Source organism: Eubalaena glacialis, chromosome 17 (genome assembly GCF_028564815.1).
Source record: "Eubalaena glacialis isolate mEubGla1 chromosome 17, mEubGla1.1.hap2.+ XY, whole genome shotgun sequence".
NCBI lineage: Eukaryota > Metazoa > Chordata > Mammalia > Artiodactyla > Balaenidae > Eubalaena > Eubalaena glacialis.
In genome coordinates, this window is record NC_083732.1 from 68953326 (window position 1) to 68969582 (window position 16257).

Here is a 16257-nt window from a genome sequence, read left to right on the forward strand (position 1 = left end):
TGCATTTTAAGGAGATAAAAGCCATTCTCACTAAATAAGAGAGGGTTAACTATACTTTTTATACTATGTCAGCATCCTGTACCCTGAAGGTCACAAACTAAACTCCCTATAGAAGCCTAGCAGGAAACATCATGAGTGAAGAGGGCCAGGCATAGACCGAACCAAAGTGGAGAGACTGCTCGTCTAAAAGGGGCAGCTGCTGACAACTCCAGCTGGTACCAATTTAGGCTTATCATTTCCAGATTTTCAAAAAATTTTCAAGTGAAGTGGGAAATCTGAAGCATTTAAATGAAGAACTTCAGGGGTTTTCCACTGCTGAAGAATTCATTTAAAACTTAAGTTCGTGTGGGCAAACAAAACGTGTTGGTAGACCCAATATGGCTGCAGGAAGCCAATTCGAAACCTCTGCTGGAAAAAAAAAAAAGCATTTTCTCTAATCCATCTTGCCAAAATATTTTCTGACAATAATGATGATATTAAGAACAATGATAGTAGCAAACTTAACAGCATGCTTACTATATGCCAGGAGTCGTTTTGAGCACTTTATATATAAATTCCAATGATACTAACAACCACCCAATGAGGTAGATACTATGATTACCCCTACAGATGAAGACACTGAGACAGAGGAAGGACAAGAAATTAGTCCCAGGTTATACAGCTAGCATGTAGCAGGGTAGAACAGGGACTGCACACTAGGTCCCAGAGTCTATGTTCTTTACTGCTATGTAAGGAGCAATCAAAATCGTGAAAGTGCATATCCTCTATAAAAACGTTCTGCCTGATAACAAATCCAAGCTTTGATGCCTTTCTCTCTCCTGTTTGTTTGTTACAGTTCTGGCTACCTCCAAGAAGTTACTACTATCCAGGCATGTATAGCGTTAACCCTTTTTTGTCTATTTAGTACAACAGGAGAAAAGGCTGGTATCAGATTTCTCCCCAAAACCAGATTACACAACGGGCAAGTCAGACATGAGAGCATTTAGGAGCTAAACTGCTTAATTACATAAAGAACAGGGAGGCAATGAAGTTCAGCTTTGGTTGTGGCATTTGGCCAAAATGCTATTAGGATTTGGCTTCAGCCTTGCTTTTTGGCAGGCCAAGTAGCCAAATGCCATTTCAGCTCTATTTTTGGCAACCTTGACCTTGTGCACAATTAATGATCATTTGATCACGTAGGTTACTTACACATCTGATCATCATAGCACTGCTAGTAACACAGATAGGGATGTTTCTTCGGGCTTACTAGTGCTATGTGAAAATTCCCTTTCCAATAAAAGTAGGCATTTTACATGTAACTTAGAAAATCTCCTGGTTTGTTTTTATATTAAAAGTTTATCAGCCAGGTGAAAATTAAATGCACATTGATTACAAGAATTCATTTAAACAACAAATAACTGTGCCCCTATGAAGTGCCAAGCATGGTTAGTAGTCTTAGGGATAGATCAAAAAACAAATCAGGTCCCTGCCCTCACATAGTTTACACTCCGATGGATGACATAAAATAATAATACACATAATAGATAAGGAGATGATACACTGTTTTAGAAAGCGATGGGTATGTTGAGTGGGAATAACAAAAGAGCTGCGGATCAGAGTCACTGGGAAAGGGGTCATTATTTAAATATTGATACAACGGCCCAGTAAACCTCCCTGAGGTTATGTGTGAGCAAAGATTTGAAGAAGATAAAGGAGTGAGCCTTGTGCATCCTGAAAAAAAGACATCGCAGGCATGAGCTGCTCGTAAATTTTGGAGATTAATCCTTTGTCAGTTGCTTCATTTGCAAATATTTTCTCCCATTCTGAGGGTTGTCTTTTGGTCTTGTTTATGGTTTCCTTTGCTGTGCAACAGCTTTTAAGTTTCATTAGGTCCCATTTGTTTATTTGTGTTTTTATTTCCATTTCTCTAGGAGTTGGGTCAAAAAGGATCTTGTTGTGATTTATGTCATCGAGTGTTCTGCCTATGTTTTCCTCTAAGAGTTTGATAGTGTCTGGCCTTACATTTAGGTCTTTAATCCATTTTGAGTTTATTTTTGTGTATGGTGTTAGGGAGTGTTCTAATTTCATACTTTTACATGTACCTGTCCAGTTTTTCCTGCACCATTTATTGAAGAGGCTGTCTTTTCTCCACTGTATATGCTTGCCTCCTTTATCAAAGATAAGGTGACAATATGTGCATGGGTTTATCTCTGGGCTTTCTATCCTGTTCCATTGATCTATGTTTCTGTTTTTGTGCCAGTACCATACTGTCTTGATTACTGTAGCTTTGTAGTATAGTCTGAAGTCAGGGAGCCTGATTCCTCCAGCTCCATTTTTCGTTCTCAAGATTGCTTTGGCTATTCGGAGTCTTTTGTGTTTCCAAACAAATTGCGAAATTTTTTGTTCTAGTTCTGTGAAAAATTTACAAGCAGCTCATGCAGCTCAATAACAAAAAAACAAACAACCCAATCCAAAAATGGGCAGAAGACCTAAACAGACATTTCTCCAAAGAAGATATACAGATTGCCACCACATGAAAGGATGCTCAACATCACTAATCATTAGAGAAATGCAAATGAAAACTACAATGAGGTATTACCTCACACCAGTCAAAATGGCCATCATCAAACAGTCTACAAACAATAAATGCTGAAGAGCGTGTGGAGAAAAGGGAACCCTCTTGCACTGTTGGTGGGAATGTAAATTGATACAGCCACTATGGAGAACAGTATGGAGGTTCCTTAAAAAACTAAAAATAGAACTACCATACGACCCAGCAATCCCACTACTGGGCATATACCCTGAGAAAACCAAAATTCAAAAAGAGTCATGTACCCCAATGTTCATTGCAGCTCTATTTACAATAGCCAGGACATGGAAGCAACCTAAGTGTCCATCATCGGATGAATGGATAAAGAAGATGTGGCACATATATACAATGGAATATTACTCAGCCATAAAAAGAAACGAAATGGAGTTATTTGTAGTGAGGTGGATGGAGTTAGAGTCTGTCATACAGAGTGAAGTAAGTCAGAAAGAGAAAAACAAATACAGTATGCTAACACATATATATGGAATCTAAGGGGAAAAAAAAAAAAGGTCATGAAGAACCTAGTGGCAAGATGGGAATAAAGACACAGACCTACTAGAGAATGGACTTGAGGATATGGGGAGGGGGAAGGGTAAGATGTGACAAAGTGAGAGAGTGGCATGGACATATATACACTACCAAATGTAAAATAGATAGCTAGTGGGAAGCAACCGCATAGCACAGGGAGATCAGCTCTGTGCTTTGTGACCACCTAGAGGGGTGGGATAGGGAAGGTGGGAGGTAGGGAGATGCAAGAGGGAAGAGATATGGGAACATATGTATATGTATAACTAATTCACTTTATTATAAAGCAGAAACTAACACACCATTGTAAAGCAATTATACTCCAATAAAGATGTTAAAAAAAAAAAAAAGGACATCGCAGGCAGAGGGAACAGGCAGTACAAGGGCTCTGAGGTGGGAAGATATCTGGTTTAATCCAGGAGCAGCCTGAACATGCAAGAGTATAGCAGCAGATGACACGAGTGACTTGCCAGGGAACAGCTCATGCTGGGCCTGGGAGGGCACCAAAGGACTTTGGCTTTTAATTTGAGGAAAATGGGGAGTGATGAGAGGAGTCTGAGCAAAGGAACAACATGATCTGACGGGCACATTCACAAGATCATTCTGGCTGAATCGAAAACCATATTTTACAATGAATATTGTGAAAACATCTTTGAAGAAAGAAAACCGCAGGGATGGCAACAAAATTCAGCTTGATCTTGAGAATTTTTAAAAAGCATCTTCTTTAAATACAGCCCAGGGATTTCGCTGGTGGCGCAGTGGTTAAGAATCCGCCTGCCAATGCAGGGGACGCAGGTTTGAGCCCTGGTCTGGGAAGATCCCACATGCCGCGGAGCAACTAAGCCCATGCACCACAACTACTGAGCTTGTGTGCCACAACTACTGAAGCCTGTGCACCTAGAGCCCGAGCTCCGCAGCAAGAAAAGCCACCGCAATGAGAAGCCTGCTTACTGCAACAAAGAGTAGCCCCCGCTCGCCACAACTAGAGAAAGCCCGTGCACAGCAATGAAGACCCAATGCAGTCAAAAATAAATAAACTTATAAAAAAAAAATACAGCCCAAAGCTTTAGTTTATGGGATTGTTTCAATGAAACTGCCTCATGAGCTTCAACTAAGATGGCAAGTCCAAGAGTTGAAGTCTTTATTTCGGCCAGTTATCATCGGAGAGGATGAAGGCTTAATGACTTGGGAATATCACCATTAGCACGACCCTGTAGTGGCAGAGCTGGACCAGAATGTATGTTGCTCCTTCACTGACCTCAGTTGAAAGGGTATATCTTCAGTATCATAAATGTGCAATATAAAAACCACAGGAGCTGACAGCTCTGAGGAATTATTACACTGCACTACAATGCCAATTTTTAAAAAAAATCTGCTTGGTATAACTTTAAGTTGTAATAAATAGGTATTCTTACTAATATTTCAGGTTTATCCTTGTATGATAGACATTCCTTCTATGATGATAATATTCCACTTCAGCCAAATAGTGACTGAACACTCAGCCATTTGGCCAAAATGCATAGTTGGTATATATTCTGGACCAAATGTTTGTGGCCCCTCCCAAATTCATACGTTGAAGCCCTAACCCTCAATGTGGTGGTATTTGGAGATAGGGCCTTTGGGAGATGCTTAGATTTAGATAAGGTCATGAGGGGGCGGCCCCACGATAGGAGTAGTGTCCTTTTAAGGGGAAGAGAGACTACAGCTCACTTTCTCTCCACCATGTGAGGACACAGGCAGAAGGTTTCCATCAGCAAGTCAGGAAGAGGGCCCTTGCCAGGAACCAAATTGGCTGGTACCTTGATCTTGGACTCCCCAGCCTCCAGAACTGTGAGAAATACATGTCTATTATTGAAGCTACCTAATCTATGGAATTTGTTACAGCAGCTCAAGCAGACTAATAGTAGATATGTATGGTCACACGTGAAAGCAACATTTGAAAACTATTTCTAATTCATAAATCCCTGGCAATAATGTTTTAGGTGTTGCTTGGTACCTGGTGGTCTGATTTTCAATTTAAGTCAGGAGGTTCCTGGTCATTTAAGGAGAAGCTGCTGCTTTCTATTACCTTCAAGTTTTGACTTCAAGGAAATGGGGTAGAAATCAGGGGAATCAGATGATGCTTACACTGAGGATGGTGAAGAGCTATGGGTGGGGGTGAAGGAACCTCGCCATCTGAAATCTTGGCTAACCCTGGAGGTAGCAGAGAGATTACTGGTCCTCATCGGCAGGTTGGGGACTCTTGGCCTAAGTGAAGTTTGGAATGCCTACCACAGACTACAAACAGGTATTTGCCTAGTCTAAGGGACAACCTAGACTTTGAGGATGAAGGGTAATGGAGTAGCTATGGAAGTATCCTTTGCTCATCCTGTGGACAATGTTCCACTTGCACCCACCGTCCAGAGAAGCATTCCCTGCCACTGACAATTGTTACAGGATCCAGCAAGATGTATCCTGCTGCTTGCTTGTAGAGAGGTTAAAGATAATGAAATAACTATGAGGCAAAAGAAAGGAAGACCCAGAGGCAAGGGACTTCTGGGTCACATCAACTAATTTCATTTATCAAATCAAAAGTGTATTCTTTATGATGTGCTGCACCCTGTAGCAGGCACTGATGCTGTAGCAGTGAACAAGATAGTCAAGATCACTGCTCTCAAGGAGTCTACATTTTACTGGAGACACAGAAAATAAACAGGATGATTTCAGAGAGGAAGAAGCTCTATGGAGGACGAACAGTGATGTCAGACAGTGTGACTGGAGTGGTCAGGTTTCTCTGCAGAGGGACATCTGAGACCTACGTGATGAGGAACCAGTGGTGCAATGATCAACGGGGCAAATACAGGCAGACTGGATGGCAAGTACGAATGCGCTCAAGAGAGCATGACCTTGGTATATTCGAGAAACAGAAAGACAGGTATGTCTGGAGCTCAGACGACCAGAGGAAAGCCTGATATGAGGTGGGATTAGGGAGGTCAAGCACGGCCCAAATACCTTGGGTTCTTACCATGGGAATGAGTCTGGATTTTTACTTTAAGTGCTAGGAAAAACCATTAAGGATGATAAGCTGGTGAGTGGTATCCTTTGATTCAAGACCACCGTGTGGGGAATGGATCACAGGAGAGCAGGAGTGAAGTGGAAGCCAGTTAAGAGATGATGAGGTCGACCCGGGTGATGGCAGTGGAGGTGGAACACGTGTGGACTTCAGAATACGCAGTGGGGGTAGAACGACTGAACACGACGTGCTGATGAATAATCGATCTCTAAACAACAGAACTGGCTGTGCAATTCGCATTTTTTTTTTTTTACATAATGGAATACTCTTTTTCTCAAGGTATGAGTGATGCCAGGGCAGTTTAAAATGCTGTATTACTTATTACCATGTTTTTTTCCCTTTACAACTATTAACTTTTGGCAATTTATATCCAAATAGAACATAAGCAGTAGCCATTTGTATATTTATAGAGAAGAAAGAAGAGAAAGCAAGGTGTTTTAAAAAAATGATTTCAAGTACCCTGTCTACCTCTCACCCTCCCCCAACACTGCTCCAGAATGCTGGGTGTGCAGTGTCGAAAGCTGAGCGGCCCAGCTCCTCCCATCGGCTGAGGCACAGCCGACCCAATGTGGAGCAGTGAAGATGTGCATCTAAACCACAGGTCCCCCTGTAAGCGTCTCAGTGAAATGCATCCACTTCCTCAAAGTCACATGGGGACTGCAAAATCCACCACGCAGAGCCATTTACTATCTGGCCCTTGACAGCAAAAGTTTGCACACCCCTGTTCTGAATGGTCACCTGAGTCCAAGTCTTCATAGTTCAACAGCAACTATGACATAGGATACCAGGGAAAGCAAAGATATACTTAAAAATCTTAATAATATGGACTTTATAAAACGTTTTAGCATCTGGTGTGTATGTAGAGAGAAAGAGGGTGACACTATATGCTCAGAGATGGTGTGTGCCTGTTGAACGACAGTGCCCCTCACCAGGAGCTAGCATCAGCCTTCTAGCTGTGTGTGCAAAGGCCCAACCCTGCTTTCTTCCACCACCTTCTGCTGTTCATCTTACTCGGCCTCAAGCTTCTCTCTCAAGTTCTACTTTATCTGCTTCTTGAGTTCTTCACTCAGCTGAGTTGACCAGGGCTTTTAGATACCTCTCGGCTTTTCCAGCATCACCCATCAAGGACTGGGAGTCTTTTCAACACAGCTACAGAAGAAGCTCACTGCTGTCCTGTGTGCCACCTATGTCTGTCTCTTTCTTAGGTACAAATTATACCCTTGCCTTTATATAGATGCATACAATTCTGAAATCTCTCAATCAGTTCTGACTGTTATGATTCTAACTGCTGCCATGGTTGAAAGGTTTACATATTGATCTCCAGCATTTCAGGCTGGAAGAGAAAAAGCATTTGGGCAGAGTGCTACCAGACAAGTGACCCTTAGAACTCAAATGCCCTTTCTTCCAGAGGCCTATCTTCGCTGTGTCAAAACTGTCGATGGAATTGTAACTGGGCTCTGATCCACCCACTGATAGGGGTTCCACCTCCCCTGATGCAACTTTCCATTTTGCATCTTCAAACGGCACGTACTACAGTCCTGGTACACAAGAAAAGGAATATTAACCAAATGGCCGCAGGCACTTGTTGTTTTGAATAAGATTTGTCAGCAAAACAGAGTGGAAAGCAGTGGCCATGGGTCAGAATTACTATGTTTTAGGCTAGGCTATGCCACTACCAGCTTCAAGATTTTGGAGAAGCCATATATTCTCATCCTCACCTATGAAATAAATCAGGTAGTCAGATGTTCCCTAAGGCTCCTTCTTGGTTGATTGTACCATGAAACGGTGGCTCAAATATTGTTACACTTTTCAGAGCTCAACACTTTGGTAATAAATGCTTACCTTTTCAAATATGGGTTAACTGTAGTTTCTTTCTTTCCAAGTGCCCAGTGCATATATGGGGTGGGTTGGGGGGAGCTGGAACTCACATAGCATGAAGTCACGTCTCTCTTGTTCTGACCCCTGACAATTCTTAACTAAGGATATGCTCATTATGTTTCCCATGCATTATGTCCTTTCCTATCATTGGTGACATTATATTGGGTTGGCAGCTTCTTTTGGAGACACTCTTGATCCCCAAGCCAAGAAATACAGAGAGCCAAGAATTAGATCATTCTATCCCCAAATTGCTACAGACCTTCTCAGAGGCAGCTGAGCCATGTAATTTGATCAAGGTTAAGTACAATCCACCCTGCATCTTTAACCCAAGTCAAAATTCTTTGAACTTTCCATTTCAATCCCAGATTACTGCTTCCTGCCCACTTTTACAAACGTCCACCAGCGGCCCTCCAGTCAACTCTCATTTATCCACCTGTGGCTTACCCAAAGCACCAGGCTTTCTCCTCCTCCTGCCTCCAGCACAAAATTCCAGGCCAGCTCCTTTAACTCAATGCCAAAGAAACACAAACTAAATCTAATATTAGCCTAATGAGAAAAGGCTATCTGCTGCCAAAGATTCACAGAATGCATCCCAAAGCCAAATGCAGGCAATTATTCACTGTTTTGGATGCTGGCGTTGCTTCTCCCTTATGTAATACAGCAATAAAGATCTGCTGTGTTTCTATCCAAGAAAGGAAGAATACAGGCAGCGTTTTAACCTCTTCTTTCGCCTAGTTGGCCAGATTCTCAGTATATCAGATTATATTTTCTTTTCAAATATATAAATCATTTGTACATTTAATGTTAAAGGAGTGAAAAAAATCATGGTTTCAGGGTCATTATACTTAGATGTGAATTTCATCTTCCTCCAATTTTTAGCCAGAAACTAAGTTTTGGCAGGCCATTCAAATTCTTTGTTTTCTCAGCTGCAAAACAGAGATTTTATAAATAAAAAGGGGGCAGTGACACATATAAGAGGGACACACAAAAAGCCACCAAGACTCTTGATCATTACTCTGATTCACCACTTTACAGGCTCTGGTCAATTAACATTGCTGGCAAGAAAAAAAAAAAGATTAACCTTATGAAACCCTTATTTCATAGGCATGAAAACACAGGGTAAGTTTCCTCATAAGCACCTAGAAAAGCAAGTCTAGAAGTGAAGAGTTTCTAGTTTCCCAATGCTGTATTTAGGCCACTTGTGAGGACACATTCCAGAATTCCAAGGTGAACAGCCAGGATACTGTTTGCTGATGGGCTGATCTTATTCCATAGCCCGAGTTGCCATGGAAACTCAAATTCCAACCATCAGAGCATTTAGGGATATCACTTTCAAAACAGACTCCCCTTTCCACATTTTTCTTATGATTGAAGCACATGTCCCCCGAGGCCCAAGGACAAGGGTCAGATCACACAATTCCATCTTTTCATCTTACTCACTCCTATACCCAGAAAACTTCAATGGCTTCCACAAACCAGAGCAGCCTGTCCAACAGAACTTTCTGTGATGTTCTATGTCTGTGCTTTCCAAGACAGTAATCCCTAGACACATGCAGAACACTTGAAATTTTGCTGGTGTGACCAAGGAAACAATTTTTCATTTTATTCATTTTTAATGGATTTAATAGCCACACATGGCTAGTGGCTACCATATTGGATGGTGCAGATAGAAAATAAATCTACGCTCCTAGCATTCAAATCCCATACGACTGGGCCCCAACCTACTGTTCCAACCTCATCTTCCGCAACACAAACCTGGACTCAAGGAGACTGTTGCCGAGAGCACCTGAAGATGTCTGTGGCCACACCATTTCTAAGGACGCCTTCCATTCTCACTACTGCATATTTGAATGTTACCCGTATTTCACAGCATAGGTGCATTTCTTCCTCTCCTGGAGTACCTACCCTCTGGCAGCCCCATGCCTACTGCTCTGGAAGGAAGGGTTCATTAACCTCAGGCCTGTCCGGGAAGGACCCCAGGGGCTCACAGCACTGCTTCCTTGAAAACTGCTATGTGGACCACACCTGGTCTACAGGACCTGTGAGATAGCCTTGGGCCCACATGACTAGAATGGTAAAAAGAATGGTGGGAAAAAGAGGCTGTGCCTCATCCTCACCTTGGCTCTCATCTGTGGCAGTTGTAGGTGCCCCTGTGTGGGTGAAGGAACAGAAGCAGCTGTGTACCTTCATACCTTCTGGCCCTCCCGATGAGAGGAAATGCTATACGTACTATCTCTTGCCTGGTATCCACCTGTAAAGCTAAGTCAACATGTTTTTGTATTTTGAACTTATAACTGCAGCTGTGGTATGGCATGCATACTCTCTGAATTCCTAAGTCCTCACTGGCATTTAGCACTCCCAATGGTAAATAGCTTTTGCAAATCCACAATTCAATTGGATCTGTTTCTTTCTTTCTTTTTTTTTTTTCCAACTAGACTCTATGCTACCTAATAATAAGGCTTAAAAGTGAGCTCGGGGGTCCAGCTCCCTTGCGGTCCAGCGGTTAAGACTCTGTACTTCCACTGCAGGGGGGCATGGGTTCGATCCCTGGTTGGGGAACTAAGATCCCTCATGCCATGCAGTGCAGCCAAAAAACAAACAAACAAACAAAAAAAAACAAAACAAAGTGAGCTTGGTTCTCTGTTGATTTCTCTTTTGTCTATAAGAGCTGATGGCAACTCATAGCACCAATAACCACTTTCTGGAATCAGGGCCCTAGTCTTTAGAGTAACTGGGGCCAAGGGTGCCAAATCACATTTAAGATAAAGAAACAAAAAGGATGATTTTTCCAAAGATATGTAGCAATAGAGATATTTTTTAACTATGAAAGCAATGTAAATTTCAGGGTCAAGACGGTAGATTAAACTTGTGCTATACAATCCCCTCTCAGGCTCTAAAAACTTAAACATACTAGAAAATATATTTTTAAATTTACATAAGGCCAAACCTGAAATCAAGAAAGAGACATCTCTAGGTGCCAGGAGCCCACAGCAATGAGGAGGACTGAAGCACAGTATGCCTGCTGGAGATCTGGAACAGGGATTGGTTTCAAAGCCCAACTTGGCCAGACCAAAAGTGGCAGAACCCACAGGCGTGATAGCGTGCTAGAACCAGGTTTCTGCGTGAAGCCTGCAGATGGGAGAGCACATCTGGGGGGACTTGATTTGTGTAGTCGGTCAGCAAAGAGAACATCAAATTGAAACATAATTAAACATCTGGTCAAAGCTGTTACATCCCAGAAAGTTCAGGAAGAGACAAACACAAAAGCACCTCATCAGTGCTTGCTTCAGCAGCACAAAGACTACAAAAGCACCTCACCAAATGGCCTCCACAACCCAAGGCATGCATAGTCCCCGAGATAACTCCCCCTTGGCAAATAACCAGCAAGAATTAGGAGCCACGGGAGGAAAGACAGCACCCTCAAAGGCAGAATACAGACTCAACAAACAGGAAAAGTCATGGATGAGCTGCTTAAGTTAATGGGGCAATCTGAAAAGGGCTTTAAAATAAATATGCTTGTAAGGGTGCATATCTTTAAAAAAAAAACAAAAAAACTCAAGTGCAGAAAAAGAAAGTTTTCCCCATAATCTCAGCTCCAGATGTAAACTGCTGCTCAAACCGTGGAATGAACTCTTTCAGACTCGGTGATGCCTTTTTACAGAGAGAAGATATTTTTACGAAAATGGAACGTTTTACACAGTGTGCGGTAACTTGCCCTTCTCCCTCCTCTCCCCACTCTAAAATAGCAGCATACTCATTTTCCCACATAAACACTGCTATAGACTGAATGTCTGTGTCTCCCTAAAATTCACATGCTGAAACCTAACCCCCAATGTGATAGTGTTAGAAGGAGGGGCCTTTGGGAGGTCCCTTTAGGTGATGAGGGTGGAGCCCTCATGAATGGGATTAGTGCCCTTGTAAAAGAGACTCCAGAGAGATTCCTGGTCCCTTTCCACCATGTGAGGACACAGTGTGATGATGACTGTCTATGAACCAGGAAGCAGGCTCTCATCAGATACTCAACCTGGTGGCATCTTGATCCTGAGCTTCCCAGCCTTCATAACTGTGAGAAATAAATTTCTATTGTTTATAAGTCACCTAGTTTAAGGTATTGTTATCGCGGCCTGAATAGACCAAGATAAATACACATAGGTCTCCCTCACCCTTATAAAGGGAGAACTCTATTCCATTCCACGAACACACAGTTTCTTGAGCCAATGTCCTATGAAAGGACATTGTTTTCATATTATAAACATTGCTAGAGTGACCATTCTCCTACAGCCATCTTTGCACATCTGGATGATTATTTCCTTAGGACAAGTTCCTAGAGAAGGAATTACTGGCTCAAAACTTATACACATTTAAAATGTTGATAACTCTATCAGACTGTCCTCCAGAAAATCTGTACCAACTTACACTACTGAGTGGCTTTAAGTGCATGCATTTCTAGCCAGAGGTTTTTTACGGTAAGTTTAGAGTAGGTCAAGTTACCAGAGATTCAATTATTTACCCAAGGAAAAAGGATGACTCACAGCTGCAATAACCCTCTAAGTGCAACAGGAGGGCACATTTCAATGTGTCTGTACATGCACAGAATATGTTCACATTGTCTGTGGCTCAGAATCTCCAGGGTATGTGACACTGCAGGTCTGCAGTAATCAAGCTCTTTTTATTTTGTCCCCCCAGCAACCACCATTGTCATCAAGTCCTGCATGAAAAAATAAATACTTTGTAACAAGAGCTCCTCGTCTGTTCACTCCTAAACATGTCAATGTGAAGACATTCAGAATCCCCTCTCAACCCTGTTTGGCGGTTTCATTGTAGGTGATCTGGACAAACTCAGATGAGTGTGGTTTCCAGCTGTAGGCTATTCCTGAGGAAAGGTTCATTATGGACAACTACATTCTCAGTGAAGTAGGTTTCCAGCAAAGCAAACGTAAGGTGATCTAGAGGCAAAGGCAGGTGCTACTGACATGAAAATTCAGGGTTTACTACAATTGCACACATTCCAAATAATTCAGAAGTTATCAAATCCTATCAGGTTTGAATCAAACTTCTTATATCACCAATCTGTTGTGCAAATAAAAGAGAATCTGGACATGTTGAAAGGTGAATTAAATCAGGCAAATGTCAATAACTTGTTTTCTTTTTCTCCACTCTAATTTTTAATATTTTAAGCATCTCTTTAAAAAGATCCTACTCAGACAAACCACTTATCTTCCTAGTTAAAGAAGACCCTTAAGACATTTTTTTCTCACTCTTTCAAGATGGCACCACTGGCTGATCGGATTTAGATGTCATAATGGGGCTCACTTATTCCCAACTCCTCTTACAGACCAAACCTCAATAATCAACCAGTTTCCTATAAGGTGCAATTTCTCTCAGCTACAATATCTAGTGCAAAATATCTGCAATATCTTCCTTGCTAATCATTCCCCACTCCCTACAACACAGACACACAGACACTCATTATGTTATCAGTTTTTAATTATCCACACTAAAGAAGGGAAGCAGCCATGGTAATTATTCAAAACTATAGATAAAGAAGAAAAATTCACATCTGATTTTGGAAGGCATTCTTTTGGGGGGAGTGGTGGTTATTGTATGACAGCCAAGTGACCTTTCTACTTAAGGTTTTTCTTGGATGATTGCAACGTTTGCTTTCCAAGGCATGCACATATTCATCCACTCAACCAACATTTGAAAGGAAATTCCTTTGAAGGAAATGCACGAGGGAGAAATCAAATAACCACACGAAGATTAGTCCTCTCAATTTCCAAGGGGCAAACTAATATACACCTCCAACAAGAGCATCTTTACTGATTGCAGACAAAAACCCATATAGTGCCAGTTCCATTGCAGAAAACCTTTGAAAGACGCTGCTCTTACTAAAGAATCATCCATCTTCCCAGTTTACCAAGGTGTGTTTTATACCAACATCTAGGCTAAAAGACTAAAAGAACAAAGTATCCTGCAACAAAATAAAACAATTATACCTTTCATTAATTAGGGTCTTGTTTACTATTGTCTACCTCATAGAATTGTTACAGGGAGACAATAAGCCAGTATATCAAGAGTCCTTCAAACAGTACCTGGCATATATGTATATATTTAACAAAATATTACTTGTGATTGTCAGCAAAAAGCCCCCTCATACTCATGCAGCCAACTGGGCCTTTTACAAAACACTTCCACATACATAATATTATTTCATCTGTTCAACCTAATGGAGAATGGAGTTTTTCTGATACCCATTCTATAGGTGAAAAATCTGAGGCTTGAAAAGTCACAGGACTTGTCCAATATCATAAAATGATAAATCTGAGCCTGGCAAACAAATCTTTCAGCTTTAATTCCAAGGCACTCTTCCCTGTAGCTCATTCTATACCATCCTCAGAGCCTCATGCGATGAAACTGACCACAAATGTGTTTCAATTTCACTCTAAAGGGGATGTGGTCAATATTTTCATTTCTCATTACCTGCAATCAAGGAGCAGTGTTTCTTTAACTGAAGATACAACGCTAATTAACAAAAGCACCATCGGTTCTCATCTGGGGCTGGACCACAAAACAGCAAAGCTGCAGCTTCAGAATCTCCTTAACTTACTGGATTATTACCTACCTTAGCCGTCTCGGCTTCTGCCTGCAGTCGCTTGGGGGTTCCTTTTTGGTCAAGCACCTTCTGGAAATTTTTGTTTTTAATAGAGTGAGAATCAACACCTTCACCTTCAATTTGCAGTTTAATACCTTCAGCACAGGCAGGGTGATCAATACCCCGTGGGTTCAAACCGCAGTGGAGAGCTAGGAAAGAGGAAAAAATCTAAACTCAGAAAACAGATCCTATAAAGGAGGTGTCCATGAAAGACAATATTTCATCTGGCCTATGTGGGAAGATACAAGGCATCTCCAAGTTGAGAGGTGGGGGTCATAATTATGGGAAATGATTTGGTGAAGAGGGAGCACGGTATGGTGGGAAATCCTGAGCTTTGAAGTCAGAAAGACTAGAGTACAAATCCAGGAACCATCAGTTCCAAGTTGTTTGACCTTGAGCAAGCAACTAATCCCCACATTACAGATGACAATACCAAATCAGGCAACTTGGGTACTGCCTTCCACCCATGCAATCATTTCAACCCCTGCAGTTTAGTGTGTATCTCTGCTTCCATCTGGAAAACTGCTCATTCCCTCCCATTTCTGAATCTTCTCTATTCTTCAAGCATCCACTCAAGTCCACCCTCTTGCAGTCATTCAACAAATATTTACTGAGCACTTACTGTGTGCCGTTCCTGGACCAGGTCCTGCAAGCACGGATTTATATACGACAGATGTTAGCGTCAAAGAACTCACAATCCAGTAGAAGAGGCAGACAAGAAACAAAAGAACTAGTGGTTTTAAAACAGTTACTACTCCTCCATGAAAGAAGGAAAGGTCAGAGTGGAGGGTTGAAGGGAGCCAAGCCTAAGAGCTTCCTATTTTCACCTTACCTCTCCACATCCTTTAACGCAGATATCCTCACAAATAAAATCTAAAGCTCATACTGCGTATATTTATTCATTCCACATAGGAGTTCCTCCTGTATACCCATGACTATCAAAGAAATAGCGGGGAATGTTATAGGAAACATACATTCCCCCTGGATGACATCCATGAACCAATGGGTGTGTGTGAGTGAATGTGCACACACGTATGTACATATAGCTGGTATGTGTGTTTTGAGGTCTCTGGTGGAGAATTCTCTCATCTCCCTGTGACCCTCAAGCCTTCAAATGTAGCTAAACTTCCATCCTTATCCCCTTCCCTGTGGTCTCAGAGGATTTAAGGCCAGAACCTCCAATCCCCTCCCATCTCCCTCGAGACTCCACTTCATCAATAATTTCCTTTTACCCAGGATCTTCAGTCTCCCCCTTTCTCAGCATTCTTCCCCTTTAGATGACATCTGGGATTGTAAAATTCTTCCCTTTACTTAGCACCCCAGGGTTTCCTTCTCTCTTGATCAGGCTTGTGAAAGAATATTTTACACCTGAGAGACAAGGGAAGCCTTCCCAGAAGTAGTCAGGTGTTCTTTTCCCACTCTCCACTCCTCCCTTAACAGGTCCCATCCATTCCCAGCACTTCTGATGCAATCAACCTGACCGTGACTCTCAAATTTTAAATCCAGCCCAGAGAGACCTCTCTCATGAGCCTCAGATGTAAGACTGTGACTCAACATCCCAATGTCAGTGTATCACAGATC

The 16257-nt window shown here is 41.9% G+C and overlaps 1 protein-coding gene across 2 annotated transcripts in view; it reads right to left on the reverse strand.

The window, feature by feature from the left end:
• Window positions 1-16257, reverse strand: part of SAMD12 (sterile alpha motif domain containing 12) — a 442714-nt gene that overhangs the window by 389247 nt on the left and 37210 nt on the right. For both annotated transcript variants that reach the window (XM_061171424.1, XM_061171423.1), the window contains exon 2: window positions 14647-14825. In XM_061171424.1, the coding sequence (XP_061027407.1) occupies window positions 14647-14825 (179 nt within the window). The remainder of the gene's footprint in view (window positions 1-14646; window positions 14826-16257) is intronic.